Here is a 16,889-nt window from a genome sequence, read left to right on the forward strand (position 1 = left end):
CCTAAGCTCAGAGTTCTCCATAATACCACCACTGCATTCTGGCTACTTTTATTGCTCTGAGAAATAAAGCCCTTTGTCTCTGACCCAAGAGCCTCATGTCTTTTGCCAGCATCCATGAAACCATGGCAGGCTCACTTGTCATCTTGCAAGGAAGGAAAAATCCCAGACCCTTCCCAGTTCCTGACATTGCCATCCTCATCGGGTTGCTCTGCAGATGGCATGAGGTGACCCAGGCAGAGCTCCTGGCCTGTGACCACAGTGCTCAATAACTTAGCTCATATTCTTGCTGCTACTGTAAAAGCCCACCTTGATCGCCTTCATCAGTGTTGTCACCACCATTGTCACCTTTTAGGATTCCCTTCAGGGAGCTGGTGCTGTTATCATACACCACACAGTATTCCGCACACTCCAGATCCACAGACTCCGGGACAAGATATTCACCTGCCCTCTAAAGAAACCACAAAAGAAGGCTATTGGCGGGTGGGTTCAGCTGAACCCATATTCCCTGTACACCAGCACTGGGAGGAGCCGGAGGCAGGACGGTGTCCATCTCCCTGGCTGCACACAGGCACGGAAGCACTGAGAGTGGACCAGAGAGTCTGCTGAATTCCAAGGATCTGCCACACCCATATTCCCTCCTGGGGGAAGCTGACCACAGCTCACTGGGCCAGAGATAACTGCCTGGCCAAAGAACAGTGGTCTATTGACCAGCCCACAGCCCATTAGGTGCCCTGGCATGAGTGCTCTGAGAGCAGTCGTGGCCACCTTAACTAATGACATTCCTGTCTGGGGGAGAGTGTTGGCGTTGGGGACCGAATCCAAAATCTGCCATGAAGAGGGCAGTAAGCAGAAGCCTTGAACGGACAGAAGTCATAAGCAAGCAGGTATAATGAGGCAGACTGTAAGCTCAAATGGAAGCTCTGAGAGAGCAGGAACTTTTGTCCCTTTATCGCCACTGATGTATCCTGAGCTTCCGGCACAGTGCCTGGCACACAGTAGGCCATAAATATGGTTAAAGGAAGAAATGGGCGAGGAGGAGCTGGGGACTGGCTGAGTCAGCATTATGCTGGACCACAAGGGCAGGAACAACAGGTGCCTTCTGCCAAGGAGGTGATGACCTCTCCCAGTACCACAACTGCCCAGGACTCCAAAGGCTGTCCCAGAGCTCGGGAAGGCCCAGCTGGTAGCAGCAGAGAGGTGAGTCTTCACTTGTTCGCAATGCTTCCTGAAAGCCCCCACTACTCAGGGGAAACTGAGCCTGGCTCTGTCCCTTGTGACCTGAGCTGACTGTCGTAGAGGCCCTGAGAGAGGACATTCAGGTGGGATAGGACGAGTGTGCATCTACTGTACTTCAAGGCAGAGCGGTAAGGCCCCTGGAAGTACAGACCCGGGACGTTCTCCAGGATTCTAAGGAGAGAAATCATATTCGTCTAACAGAATTGGGAGACAGATGGTGCTCAGAGGATGAGCAGGATTTAGACAGGTGATAATGAGGGGGTAGAAGGCTCTGGGTATGGAGGAGAGCATGAGCAAAAGGGGAAAGGTGAGCACAGCCCCTAGAGGCTTGAGCAGGTGGGAGCACAGGACAGTTGTGGCCGAACATCCATTTTTACTTAAAAAACATTCGTTGAGGACTCACTTTGCACTTACACTGTGCTAGGTTCTGAAATACGGAGATACAAAAAAAGAGAAAAAAAACAAAAAGGGAAATGCCTGAGTTGGCCTGGAGGACTCAGAAGGGCCTCATGGGACAGGAGGCATTTGAGATGAGGCTGTGAGGGCAGGTGGAAGTTTGCCAGATGGACAAGGGCTGGGGGAGCATTCCAGGCTGAAGGGACAGATACCCATCATTCATTTTTTAGTTAAGAAATAGGTCCCAAGCACCTACCAGATGCCAGGGACCAGAGTGAGCACCCGGGATACAATGATGAACAAAGCATACACGTCCCTGGGTCACAGAGAGCAGTGTGTCCGAGGGACCACACATATTGTCATTTCCTAGATTGTAAGAGACCATTGGTTGTAAGATGCACCACCAATTTCATAACATCTGCAACCAGGAGTGTACACAGAAGGAGAGGTGTGTTGGCACATAACGCTACTTCAGGCAGGGCGGGGAGCAAGTGGTCCTGGGAAGACCTGAACTGGTGATCTAAAGCCCAGACCTCCCTCTTGGGCCCTGTTGCTCTCTGTGTCCCCTGCACACTGGGTTCACCTTCTCAGACCACTTTGTCCTGAAGCCTGAGTCACGACCACCAGCGACGCTCAGACTCCCATCCTCCAAACTCCACCACCAGAGTAGAAGGAGCAGCCTTCCCTAATGCCAATTCTGATTTGCTGTTTTCTTCCCAGGCCAATCACCGTGGCCAGGGTCTGGATGCTATTCTAGGGAGCACCACTAGACCCCCATGATTTAAGCAGAGAGAGGAGGAGTTCCCCTCAAAAAAGTGGAAGTGCCAGGCAGAAAACCAACAGATGTTGGCCACATTCACTTTTGGGAGAAAAGACTTTGTCACTTTAAGGTGCAAATCAATTGTAGGATATATTCCAACCTCAGAAGTGTTAAAATACAAGGACAAATGAGCATCTTAGAACCCAGGAAACAACGGCAGGACAAGGTTGTGGAGGTGTCAGGGGAGAGTGGAAGCATGCCGGATGAGGCTGGAGAGGGAGGTGGAACCAGATCCGGTGTGTGAACACCGACTTGAGGGGGCTGTGTGTCCTGCTGATGCTGGGGTTCCCTTCCGGCCTTCAGGCCTGTAACCTCCTGGCCAGAAAGTAGGGGAGGGGAGGTGTGAGGTGTCAGCCTGGCTGAGGGGCTGAGGCAGAGGGAATGCCTCTTTTCCAGAGCTGGGGGTACTGCCAGAATCAAAGGAACACACAGATTTGAGAGGTGAGTTGGAAGCGGAAAGCCATACGGGATGAAGGGGCTCTGAATCAGCTGCAAAACACCAAGGAAGGCCTGAAATGGAGATGAAGAGCTAGAGTATGGAGCCGGAAAACTGAAAATCCAGAGAGGAAAAAGCAGATAATGACACGCTAGGGCGGGGAAAGGGAGGTGTCAGGAGCAAGCTCATCCCAGAACAATACTTGAGGCAGGGCACAGGCTCCCTGGCAAGTTGTGTGGGAAAGGGCCAGAGGCGGAGCGCACAGCAGCGCGGTGGCAGCGGGAACAGGGAGAAGGCGGAAGTATTGCAAGACAGAAGTTTGGCAGTAAAACTGACAGGATGGCTAACTGCGTGTGAACAGCTGAAGCTGTAAGCTTGGATGAAGTCTCTGAAGAAAGTATACTGACCGACAGATATACAAGAACAGAGCAGTGGTTTCTTCAGGCGGCAGCAGGAGAAAATGAAGCTGAACCAAAGAGGCAGAGAAGAAACCAGGGAAGCAAGGGAGAACCTGGAAGTCAAGGGCAGAGAATGGGGTCAGGATGGGAGGGGTCAAGGTGGAGCCCAAGTGAAGGCTGCCAGTCTCAGCAGTGACCAGAGAGAGAAGACTCCCCACGGGGCTGGAGGGAAGGGCTTCCCTGCAGGAGCGAGGCCGGTGACTGCCTGCAGGGCCCAGTCATTATAAAAGCTGGACCAGGAATAGGAAGACAGGATGGAAATGGAAGGGAGGGGAGGGAAGGGGCTTCCGTCTCTGGGTTATACTAACTATTTCTATGGCTTGTTGTCTGTTGCCCGAGTAGGAGAGATGCTCCATGAGGCAGGGAGAATGAATTAAGGGCATCTTGTATTCTGTTGTATCCCCAGGGTCTGGAACATTGCCTGGCAAGTCAAGGAATTAAAGCAACATTTGCTTAATGAAGCTGTTGACCGTGGGGGGCAGTGGGGAGACCTTAAGGAGTGTGAAACAGTGTAGGAGACCCTCATGGTGGACGCACAAGGGCAGTCCTGTCTCTGCCGCCCACAGTGTCCAGTAGTAGCTGCTGCCTCCTGGACCTCGGACACAATCTCCCATTCTCCCCACCCTCCTGTAAGGTAGCCCCAGATTCTGACTCTGCCCATATACCTTCTTCACGAGGCGGGCTGTAATCACATGGCTTTCATCATACTCCCGTTTGGAACGCACATCTGAAAAGGAAAAGTATTTAACTAATAACTGCACTTGCAAAGGAACACATGACCAAACTAGAGCACTTACATCAGCATTAACGTATATTTGTTTGGCAGTTAGGCAACAGTTGTCGCGAATTTAAAATTCAAAGCGTGTAGTTGTCCTATTCTAGGCTGCCCACATAACTCCCCTACCCCCTCATATCCACACCCATATCCCCCGTAAGGAACAGTGAGACTCTGCATCTATGATTTAGGGGGCGCTCTCTCTGAGGTCGAAAAAAGCAGGGAGAAGAGAAATCAAAGTCAGGGTAGCCTCATACTAAATGCCCCATGGAATTTTAGACCCAAATTCAGACTCTAGAACCTAGGAGTTGAGGTTCTAATGCCCCTGTGAGGACAGAAGTTGTGGTATTGATGTCCTCTAAGTTGGGAGGATCATGGAACATAAATCCTAAAAAGAACCGTTAAGCATAAATCTTAAAAAGGACTGTTATCCAAAATACACCAAGGATTCTTAAAATACAAGAAAACAATCAACTCAATTTTAAAATGGGCAAAAGATATGAACAGACACAGCATACCAAAGATAAATGGCAAATAAGCATATGGAAAGATGCTCCGCATCATATGTCATCAAGGAAATGCAAACTGAAACACGAGATACCACTACATGCCTATGAGAATGGCAAAAATTCAAAACACAGAACACCAAATGCTGGTGAGGATGCAGAGCAACAGGAACTGTCATTTGTTGCCGGTGGGGATGTAAAATGGTACAGCCGTTTTGGAAGACAGTTTGGCAGTTTTTAATAAAACCAAACACTCTCTTAACAGCAATTGTGCTCCTTGGTATTCACTCAAATGAGTGGAAAATGTATGACCACAGATGCTTATAGTAGCTTTTTCATAACTGCCAAAACTTGGGAGCAGCCAATATGTCCTTAAGTAGGTGAGTGGATAAATAAACTGTGGTACATCCAAACAATGGAATATTAATGAAACTGAAAAGAAAAGACCTATCAAGTCATGAAAAGATATGGAGGAAAGTTAAATGCATACATGTGACAGAAGCCAATCTGAAAAGGCTTCATTTCACACTGTCCGATTCCAACTATATGACATTCTAGAAAAGGCAAAACTGTAAAGATCAGTGGCTGCCAGGGGTTAGTGACAGAGAGGGATGGATAGGCAGAACATACAGGATTTTTAGGTCAGGAAAACTATTCTGTGTGATATTATCATGATGGACATATGTCATTATATGTTTGTCAAAACCCACAGAATGTATCAATACATCAACCTTAATGTAAACTGTGGGCTTTAGGGGATAATGATGTCAATGCAGGTTCAACAACTGTAACAACTATACCACTCTGGTCTGGGATGCTGATAGTTGAGGAGGCTGTACCTATGGGGTGTGGGGGGAGTCAGGAGCTTTATAGGAACTCTCTGTACTTTCTGTTCAATTTTGCTGTGAACCTAAAACTTCTCTAAAAAACGTCTATTTTTTTTAAAAGACATAAGCAAGCACTAACCACAAAAGAAAACATTGATAAACCTAATCCTATTAAAATTAAAAACTTCTCTTTTCATTAAAATACAACATTGAGGGGACTTCCCTGGTGGCACAGTGGTTAAGAATCCGCCTGCCAATGCAGGGGACACAGGTTCAATCCCTGGACCGGGAAGATCAACTAAGCCCGTCCGCCACAACTACTGAGCCTGCACTCTAGAGCCCACGAGCCACAACTACTGAGCCCACGTGCCACAACTACTGAAGCCCACACGCCTAGAGCCCGTAGTCCACAACAAGAGAAGCCACCGCAATGAGAAGCCTGCGCACCGCAACGAAGAGCAGCCCCCGCTTGCCGCAACTAGAGAAAACCCGCACACAGCAACGAAGACCCAATGCAGCCAAAAAAATAAATAAATAAAAAATTTAAAAATACCACATTAAGAAAGCAAAAGGGCAAGCCAGAGACTGAGAGAAAATATCCCTAATACAAATAACTAAGAAAATCTCGTATCCAGAATTTATAAAGAACTTACAAAAATTCAGACATCTGAAGATATCTTTATTTGAAGATACCTGTATTATGAGACACATTTAGAAACAGCTGAACACCACATCCCTAGGCTGACTCCAGCCCAGTAAAGTGCCTGCCTGAGGAAACTCAAGGCTTCCAAAGAACTTACTGTTTATTCCAGCCAACACCTGAAGATAGGACCCCTGTCTCCCAGGCCCTGTGGAGGGTAAGAACCTAACTCGGATAAGCACCAGTTAGCAAACCCCCTTGGGTTTCACATGGTCCAACTCCCATCCCTTTTTGTAGTTTTTCACTTCCCTGACTGAGTTCCACTCATCTCCCTCCCTACTCCCTCACTCTCCCTTTAAAAGGCCCACTTGCCTCTGTGCAAATTGAGGTGGAGTTCCATTCACACTGGACTCTTCCCTAGGGCAATAGTATACTACCGATTAAACTCTGTGTTCACCACTCTGACTAGTGTCTGGCTTTGTTTATCTTTAACATGATTTAACAACAAAAATGAACAAACTACAGTATAGCTACATACCCCAACATAAGCGAATCTTAATCATAATTTTGAGCAAAGGAAGTCAGAGACATGGTCTATATGGCTTAAAAACAAGTGAAACTGAGTATAGTATATTATAAGCTTGTTTCACTCATAAATATAGATGGGAAAATCTGAAATGAATAGGAAGCTAAACCTAACAGTGTTCACAAAAAATAATATAACATGATCTAGTAGGAACTCTGTCATACTAGAAAATCATACTAGAAAATCTTTAAGATATTAAAGAAGGGACTTCCCTGGTGGTGCAGTGGTTAAGAATCTGCCTGTCAAAAAGTTAAAAAAAAACAAAAAAAGAATCCACCTGCCAGTGCAGGGGACACGTGTTCAAGCCCTGGTCCGGGAAGATCCCACATGCCGTGGAGCAACTAAGCCTGTGCGCCACAACTACCGAGCCTGAGCTCTAGAGCCCATGAGCCACAACTACTGAGCCTGTGTGCCACAACTACTGAAGCCCGCACGCCTAGAGCCCATGCTCCGCAACAAGAGAAGCCACCGCAATGAGAAGCTCACGCACCACAACGAAGAGTAGCCCCTGCTCATCGCAACTAGAGAAAGCCTGCGTGCAGCAACAAAGACCCAAAGCAGCCAAACATAAATAAATAAATAAATTATTATTTTTAAGATATTAAAGGAGAAAAACTATGTTCATTTTAACAGATTAAGAAAATTTTCAATTCATGTCATGAAAAAAATTCTTAGTACATTAGGTATATATGGTAACTTCCTTAACGTGATAGGTAAATTACTCAGTATCTACAGTAAACATCATACTGATTGATAAAGTGAGAAACAAGACAAAATGCTATTACTGTAACAGAGAAGAACAAACCTGACTCCATATTGGATCTATTCCTTTATCTCTAACCTTTGTGCTCTGTTGCCTGTGCTTAGTCATGTTGGCTCTACACCTTTCTAAAGGAATGTTGCCTATAGCATGAAATATATATAATAGCCCTTTCTCAAGGTTCTGACTCCCAGGCTTGACCTTTAAATGGTATAACGTTTGTCTTGTTGGAGGTTTACAGGAACATTGTGACCAGACCTATGTGGACAGCTGCAAGAAGAAAGGATTATTATTAATAATAACTATTATTATTATTATCCCCTCTGGAGTCTGGCCAGCACCAAGAAGTTTGCAATAACCAGCCACATGCCCTCCCCTTTTAGTATAAAAGGGGCCTGAATTCTAACTCAAGTAGGATGGTTCTCTGGGACAGTAGTCCAATATCTTCTCAGTCTGCTGGCTTTCCAAATAAAGTCACTATTCCTTGCCCCAATAACTCATCTCTTGATTTACTGGCTTGTGGTGCAGTGAGCAGTACGAGCTTGGACTTGGTATCATCACTGTTCCTTTTTTTTTTTTTTAAACATCTTTATTGGAGTATAATTGCTTTACAATGGTGTGTTAGTTTCCGCTTTATAACACACTGTTCCTTTTTAACCCTGCACTGGAGGGCAAAGGGTATAGCAATGTAGTGAGATAAGAAAAAAATAAGTATAAGAATTGAAACAGAAGAAATAAAACTTTTGTTATAAGCAGATAAATGATTGTTTTACATAAAATCCAAGAGAATCACAAACAATTAGAATTAGTAGGAGAGGACATCAAGGTTGCTAGATACAATATATTTTAAAAATCAATAATGGTCTGAAAGTGGAGAAAAAAGAGAATGTTTTAAAAGAGAAAAAGGCTTGTAGTAATGTCTCAATGATCCAAGTGTCTACCAAAACTTGCAAATCAGCAACAGAGACTAAAGACATGGATGTGCATACCGGCAATGATTCAGAAATCCTGTAAAACCAAGAAAAGTTACAAGAAAATAGAAGCTGAAGCCCATTCCATAAATGATCCTGTGAATGATGAAAAACCTATGACAAAAAAGAAAAAGAAAAGGTTTCTATCAAAATAGTCAGGAAGTGCCAAAGGGTGACAGCAAAGTAGAGGAAAATAAAAAGAAAAACACCTGCATGAGAAAAAAAAAGTAAAATGATAACTCTGGAAAGTAAATCAAGTTAAAAAAGCAGCAAGACTGCTCAGAAGGGGCCTACTCGGGTGAAAACAACTCCTTCTACAGATCTTCTTCTTTACATGGGGCCAATTCCCAAAAATGTCTCCTTTCCAAAAAGATAATAAAAAGGAAAAGTCCAACATGCAGAGTGAACCTAAAGTAAAATGCAGCATCTCTAGGAAAGTGCAGGTGCACAGGATCTCTTACCACGATCTCTTACCACTGCAGCCAAAGGAAAACTTAAAAGAGGAGGAGTCAAAAGACCAAAAATTACTCTTCAAAGGGAAGAAAACAGGCTCCCCTTCAGAAAATAGCAGCAGAAGGGGCAGATAAGAGTCTTGCTGGTTTTGCTGCCAGTATAAAGGAATCTACTGGTACTTCATCCTCTGAATAAAACCTGAATTTCACCCAGGGGGTGAAATTTCAGATAGTTAACATCAGGCTGACATTATGCGCTGTAAAATGGAAAATGATCAGAACACAACAGAGAACCTCCCTGGTAAAAACTCAGCAGGTGGAGAACCAGTTTCACCACTGCTTCTTCTCCCACCAATAGAAAAATGTGGAGCAGTGTCTAGAACTACACCGGCATCACCTCCTGCTACCATGTCAATAGATGAGTCTCAGGATACTGATGAAGATGCATGCATCCACAGTCATGATGGAAGTGACCTAAGTGACAACATGTCAGAGGGTAGTGATGATTCTGGACTGCACAGGGCTCAGCCAGTTCCACAAGAAACTAGTAGAAGAAATGCAAAGGAGGTCTTGGCAGTCTAAGGGACTGAAGGAGATTTTGTTTGTATCTTTTATGCTCCTTTTTTTAGAAAAGAAAAAGATCACAGCAAACATTTCAATCATCCTTTGGTTAGTGTACACGTCCTTGAAAAAGCAGCTCAAGGGAGAAGTAATTAAACTTTGGACAAGGCTTTAGTTCCTAGTTTGTAAATCTATTACATTTTATATTCATTCACAGTAATAGACAATCTTTTATTTTGAAAACTGCTTTGATAGTTTCCGATGTTGATTTTTAAGTGGTACTCTTTTCCTTAGGACTTTATGTATACCTATTGATTGTTGTATAAATTTTAGCAAATCCAAGGGAGTTAGTATGCTAAACCAGCAGACATCTAATCTGTTAGCTTCATGCGTTTAACTGAAATGAGAAGGCCAAGATGGCATTTTATTGCCTTGTGCAGCTACAACTTGTTTTTCCCCATGTCTATCTTTTCCTGTTTCACTTTGACTTATTCTCAGTTCCTTGTTTAGCTCTATAAAAATTGGCATACTTAATAGCAAATTATTTGAAGAATTTGCCTGCTTTATATAATTTTAGCACTTAAAAAAATTTTTAGAGATGATAAGACATTTAAATTGAAGTAAACGTAAACCAAAATGTGAGTAATGGAGACCTGATTGAAACAAAAAGGTGTTTATTTGGGCTTTGTTAGGACTGCAGCCCAAGAGACACCGATTCAAGAAGCGCTTGAATTGTGTTCCACCAGATTACAAAATGGGGGGGGGCTTATAAAGGGAAAAAAACTTCACAAGGTTACATACATTGTTTGTCAAGAATTAGGATTGGAGTTGGCAAGAAGTAAGGGTGCTTGTTAAGCAAGGATTGGTTGGGATTGAGATGATTACATAGTTTCAGTGCGGGAAGAGGGGGCTCAGACTTTGACACTACAAGGTTGAAGCTAGCAGCTGCTAGCAGATACTGTTTTGAAAATGCTGGTGGTATCCGTGAGTTTTATACGGTTCAGAAAACTCAAGTTCTCAGTGATGTAGGAACATGTCTAAAACCACATCCACAGTGGCCACCCAGATCCATTTTGGATGCCTGAACCATAGATACTCCATTTTCACTTTTAAATGATCTTAAATATGTCATCAAAAAGTTTTTCCAACAATTGACATTGTATCAGTCTAGGCATTTATTTCCTGAGTTTTGATCAATATTTCTTATTTGGGTACGTTAATCACCATAAAAACAGTGATTTTGATCCATTTTTGCTGTTGTGGCTGCTATAATGGCTTAAGATGTTGCACACTGTCATAGTTTTAACCTATGTAGTTTTTTCTAGAAATAACATGTGTTGAACAGTAACACTTTATACCTATATACACATGTTTACTCTGGTCTCTTTGGAGGAATGCTTTTAGCCTTATTTGCAAAAGGTCATTTTTCTTTGCTGCAATTATCTTTTGCAGAATATTAGTGTGTGCAAGTTTGAGCAATGAAACACGAAATGTGCAAGTTCAATCCATTGAATTGATTTTCACATCTTTTCTCTATGCCAGAGTCTGTATTTTGTATGCTACTTATTTTGAATGGATGTAGTAAATTCACAGCTCTCAGCTTTTATTTTGCAATAACTCAACCCCTAGGCTCTATAGTGAAAGGATTTTCATCTCAAATACCAGCCATCAGTAATTTCTTTTTTTTTGGTTGTTTCTTTTTGGCCTGTTTTGGTACAGCTACTTCCTAAATGACAGTGTTAAGTCATATATTTGAGAAAAACGGTTGGTGTCTATATGGCTACTCAACTGAATAAAGAACTCTAAGTGATATTTGGAAAGTGCAAACCTGGAATGAGGAGACATGATTATTCCTTCAAACTATACAGAATCTCACTTGTATAATAGCTACCTATGGCTTCAGAATTTCACAACAAACTCAGGATAAGAGAGACAGTATGACTGCTGGCAGACCAGCTGCAACTTCCTCTGAACACAATAAAAAAGACTAGTGAAACTCAAGTACATTCTAGATTAAAAATCCACACTTTCCCAGGGATCTTCACAAACTAGTACGTGTCCTGGTTGTCCCATTGAGACAGGCTGGAACCTGGGACCCTTTGCTGCAGTACTTGCACCTGGACAAAAGTCTCCTCCAGCAATAAATACAAAGAAACTATAAGGAACTAAAAATAACTACATGCATGCCCAGTTGGGGAAAATTATGAACAACAAGATACAAAAAGACCAAAAACCCAACTGCCACTTCTGAGGAGCTGGGAGCAAAAGCAGGGTGCTACACATGTACCCTGCACACAGCACTAACAAGGGGGCGGGCAGACCACCTTATTATTATAATTCAAATATATACTCTCTTACTGACAGAGTTGACACAAAGCAGAATTATAAGCCAAATATAGAAGATTGGTTCAAGATGGCGGAGTAGAAGGATGTGCTCTCACTCCCTCTTGCGAGAGCACCGGAATCACAACTAACTGCCGAACAATCATCGACAGGAAGACACTGGAACTCACCAGAAAAGATACCCCACATCCAGAGAAAAAGGAGAAGCCACAATGAGACGGCAGGAGGGGTGCAATCACAATAAAATCAAATCCCATAAATGCCGGGTGGGTGACTCACAAACTGGAGAACACTTATACCACAGAAGTCCACCCACTGGAGTGAAGGTTCTGAGCCCCACGTCAGGCTTCCCAACCTGGGGGTCCGGCAACAGGAGGAGGAATTCCTAGAGAGTCAGACTTTGAAGGCTAGTGGGATTTGATTGCAGGACTTCGACTGGACTGGGGGAAACAGAGACTCCACTCTCGGAGGGCACATACAAAGTAGTGTGTGCATTGGGACCCAGGGGAAGGAGCAGTGACCCCATAGGAGACTGAACCAGACCTATCTGCTAGTGCTGGAGGGTCTCCTGCAGAGGCGGGGGGTGGCTGTGGCTCACCGTGAGGACAAGCACACTGGCAGCAGAAGTTCTGGGAAGTACTCCTTGGCGTGAGCCCTCCCAGAGTCTGTCATTAGCCCCACCAAAGAGCCCAGGTAGGCTCCAGTGTTGGGTTGCGTCAGGCCAAACAACCAACAGGGAGGGAACCCAGCCCCACCCATCAGCACTCAAGCGGATTAAAGTTTTACTGAGCTCTGCCCACCAGAGCAACACCCAGCTCTACCCACCACCAGTCCCTCCCATCAGGAACCTTACACAAGCCTCTTAGATAGCCTCATCCACCGGAGGGCAGACAGCAGAAGCAAGAAGAACTACAATCCTGCAGCCTGTGGAACAAAAACCACATCCACAGAAAGATAGACAAGATGAAAAGGCAGAGGGCTATGTACCAGATGAAGGAACAAGATAAAACCCCAGAAAAACAACTAAATGAAGTGGAGATAGGCAGCCTTCCAGAAAAAGAATTCAGAATAATGATAGTGAAGATGATCCAGGACCTCAGAAAAAGAATGGAGGCAAAGATCAAGAAGATGCAAGAAATGTTTAACAAAGACCTAGAAGAATTAAAGAACAAACACCTAGAAGAATTAAAGAACAAACAGAGATGAACAATACACTAACTGAAATGAAAAATACACTAGAAGGAATCAATAGCAGAATAACTGAGGCAGAAGAACGGATAAGTGATCTGGAAGACAGAATGGTGGAATTCATTGCTGTGGAATACAAAAAAGAAAAAAGAATGAAAAGAAATGAAGACAGTCTAAGAGACCTCTGGGACAACATTAAACGCAACAACATTCGCATTATAGGGGTCCCAGAAGGAGAAGAGAGGGAGAAAGGACCAGAGAAAATATTTGAAGAGATTATAGTCGAAAACTTCCCTAATATGGGAAAAGAAATAGCCACCCAAGTCCTGGAAGCGCAGAGAGTCCCAGGCAGGATAAACCCAAGGAGAAACACGCTGAGACACATAGTAATCAAACTGACAAAAATTAAAGACAAAGAAAAATTACTGAAAGCAACAAGGGAAAAATGACAAATAACATACAAGGGAACTCCCATAAGGTTAACAGCTGATTTCTCAGCAGAAACTCTACAAGCCAGAAGGGAGTGGCATGACATATTTAAAGTGATGAAAGGGAAGAACCTACAACCAAGATTACTCTGCCCAGCAAGGCTATCATTCAGATTTGACGGAGAAATCAAAAGCTTTACAGACAAGCAAAAGCTAAGAGAATTCAGCACCACCAAACCAGCTCTACAACAAATGCTAAAGGAATTTCTCTAAGTGGGAAACACAAGAGAAGAAAAGGACCTACAAAAACAAACCCAAAACAATTAAGAAAATGGTCATAGGAACATACGTATTGATAATTACCTTAAACGTGAATGGATTAAATGCTCCAACCAAAAGACACAGGCTTGATGAATGGATACAAAAACAAGACCCATACATATGCTGTCTACAAGAGACCCACTTCAGACCTAGGGACACATACAGACTGAAAGTGAGGGGATGGAAAAAGATATTCCATGCAAATGGAAATCAAAAGAAAGCTGGAGTAGCAATACTCATATCAGATAAAATAGACTTTAAAATAAAGAATGTTACAAGAGACAAGGAAGGACTCTACATGATGATCAAGGGATCAATCCAAGAAGAAGATATAACAATTATAAATATATATGCACCCAACATAGGAGCACCTCAATACATAAAGCAACTGCTAACAGCTATAAAAGAAGAAATCGACAGAAACACAATAATAGTGGGGGACTTTAACACCTCACTTACACCAAGGGACAGATCATCCAGACAGAATATTAATAAGGAAATACAAGCTTTAAATGACACAATAGACCAGATAGATTTAATTGTTATTTATAGGATATTCCATCCAAAACACAGCAGATTACACTTTCTTCTCAAGTGCACACAGAACATTCTCCAGGATAGATCACGTCTTGGGTCACAAATCAAGCCTCAGTAAATTTAAGAAAATTGAAATCATATCAAGCATCTTTTCCAACCACAACACTATGAGATTAGAAATCAATTACAGGGAAAAGAACATAAAAAACACAAACACATGGAGGCTAAACAATACATTACTAAATAACCAAGAGATCATTGAGGAAGTCAAAGAGGAAATCAAAAAATACCTAAAGACAAATTACAATGAAAACACAGCAATCCAAAACCTATGGGATGAAGCAAAAGCAGTAATAAGAGGGAAGTTTATAGCAATACAATCCTACCTCAAGAAACAAGAAAAATCTCAAATAAACTATCTAACCTTAAACCTAAAGGAACTAGAGAAAGCAGAAAAAACAAAACCCAAAGTTAGTAGAAGGAAAGAAATCATAAAGATCAGAGCAGAAATAAATGAAATAGAAACAAAGAAAACAATAGCAAAGATAGCTATTGCAAAATAGCAAATAGCAATAAAACTAAAAGCTGGTTCTTTGAGAAGATGTACAAAATTGATAAACCTTTAGCCAGACTCATCCAGAAAAAGAGGGAGAGGACTCAACTCAATAAAATCAGAAATGAGAAAGAAGTTACAACAGATACTGCAGAAATACAAAGCATCCTAAGAGACTACTACAAGCAACTCTATGCCAATAAAATGGACAACCTGGAAGAAATGGACAAATTCTTAGAAAGGTATAACCTTCCAAGACTGAACCAGGAAGAAATAGAAAATATGAACAGACCAATCACAAGTAGTGAAATTGAAACTGTGATTAAAAATCTTCCAACAAACAAAAGTCCAGGACCAGAGGGCTTCACAGGTGAATTCTATCAAACATTTAGAGAACAGCTAACACCCATCCTTCTCAAAGTCTTCCCAAAAACTGCAGAGGAAGGAACACTCCCAAACTCATTCTATGAGGCCACCATCACCCTGATACCAAAACCAGACAAAGATACTACAAAAACAGAAAATTACAGACCAATATCACTGATGAATATAGATTCAAAAATCCTCAACAAAATACTAGCAAACAGAATCCAACAACACATTAAAAGGATCATACACCATGATCAAGTGGGATTTATCCCAGGGATGCAAGGATTCCTCAATACATGCAAATCAATCAATGTGATACACCATATTAACAAATGGAAGAATAAAAACCATATGATCATCTCAATAGATGCAGAAAAAGCTTTTGACAAAATTCAGCACCCACTTATGATAAAAACTCTCCAGAAAGTGGGCATAGAGGGAACCTACCTCAACGTAATAACGGCTATATATGACAAACCCACAGCAAACATCATTCTCAATGGGGAAAAACTGAAAGCATTTCCTCTAAGATCAGGAACAAGACAAGGACTCTTGTCACTATTATTCAACATAGTTTTGGAAGTCCTAGCCACGGCAATCAGAGAAGAAAAAGAAATAAAAGGAATACAAATTGGAAAAGAAGAAGTAAAACTGTCACTGTTTGCAGATGACATGATACTATACATAGAGAATCCTAAAGATGCCACCAGAAAACTACTAGAGCTAATCAATGAATTTGGTAAAGTAGCAGGATGCAAAATTAATGCACAGAAATCTCTTGCATTCCTATACACTAATGATGAAAAATCTGAACGAGAAATTAAGGAAATGCTCCCATTTACCACTGCAACAAAAAGAATAAAGTACCTAGGAATAAACCTACCTAGGGAGACAAAAGACCTGAATGCAGAAAACTATAAGACACTGATGAAAGAAATTAAAGATGATACCAACAGATGGAGAGATATACCATGTTCCTGAATTGGAAGAATCAATATTGTGAAAATGACTCTACTACCCAAAGCAATATACAGATTCAATGCAATCCCTATCAAATTACCAATGGCATTTTTTACAGAACTAGAAAAAAAAAATCTTAAAATTTGTATGGAGACACAAAAGACCCCGAATAGCCAAAGCAGTCTTGAGGGGAAAAAAAGGAGCTGGAGGAATCAGACTCCCTGACTTCAGACTATACTACAAAGCTACAGTAATCAAGACAGTATGGTACTGGCACAAAAACAGAAATATAGATCAATGGAACAGGATAGAAAGCCCAGAGATAAACCCATGCACCTGTGGTCAACTAATCTATGACAAAGGAGGCAAGGATATACAATGGAGAAAAGACAGCCTCTTCAATAAGTGGTGCTGGGAAAACTGGACAGCTACATGTAAAAGAATGAAATTAGAACACTCCCTAACACCATACACAAAAATAAACTCAAAATGGATTAGAGACCTAAACGTAAGACCGGACACTATAAAACTCTTAAAGGAAAACATAGGAAGAACACTCTTTGATATAAATCACAGCAAGATCTTTTTTGACCCACCTCCTAGAGTAATGGAAATAAAAACAAAAAAAAAAACAAACGGGACCTAATGAAACTTAAGAGCTTTTGCAAAGCAAAGGAAACTACAAACAAGACTAAAAGACAACCCTCAGAATGGGAGAAAATATTTGCAAATGAATCAACGGACAAAGGATTCATCTCCAAAATAT

General features: G+C 42.2%; 1 protein-coding gene across 4 annotated transcripts in view; it reads right to left on the reverse strand.

The window, feature by feature from the left end:
* The window catches only part of STYXL1 (serine/threonine/tyrosine interacting like 1), a 63,014-nt gene that overhangs the window by 26,310 nt on the left and 19,815 nt on the right, over positions 1-16,889 (reverse strand). For 3 of the 4 annotated variants that reach the window (XM_082360256.1, XM_082360257.1, XM_082360255.1), the window contains exons 3-4: positions 4,012-4,073; positions 307-448 (exon numbers count right to left, since the gene is read on the reverse strand). The exons of the other annotated variant lie outside the window; for it this stretch is intronic. In XM_082360256.1, coding sequence (XP_082216382.1) covers positions 307-448; positions 4,012-4,073 — 204 coding nt within the window. The remainder of the gene's footprint in view (positions 1-306; positions 449-4,011; positions 4,074-16,889) is intronic. 4 annotated transcript variants of the gene reach the window in all.

This window comes from Balaenoptera borealis (assembly GCF_965194805.1).
Source record: "Balaenoptera borealis genome assembly, chromosome: 16".
Lineage (NCBI taxonomy): Eukaryota > Metazoa > Chordata > Mammalia > Artiodactyla > Balaenopteridae > Balaenoptera > Balaenoptera borealis.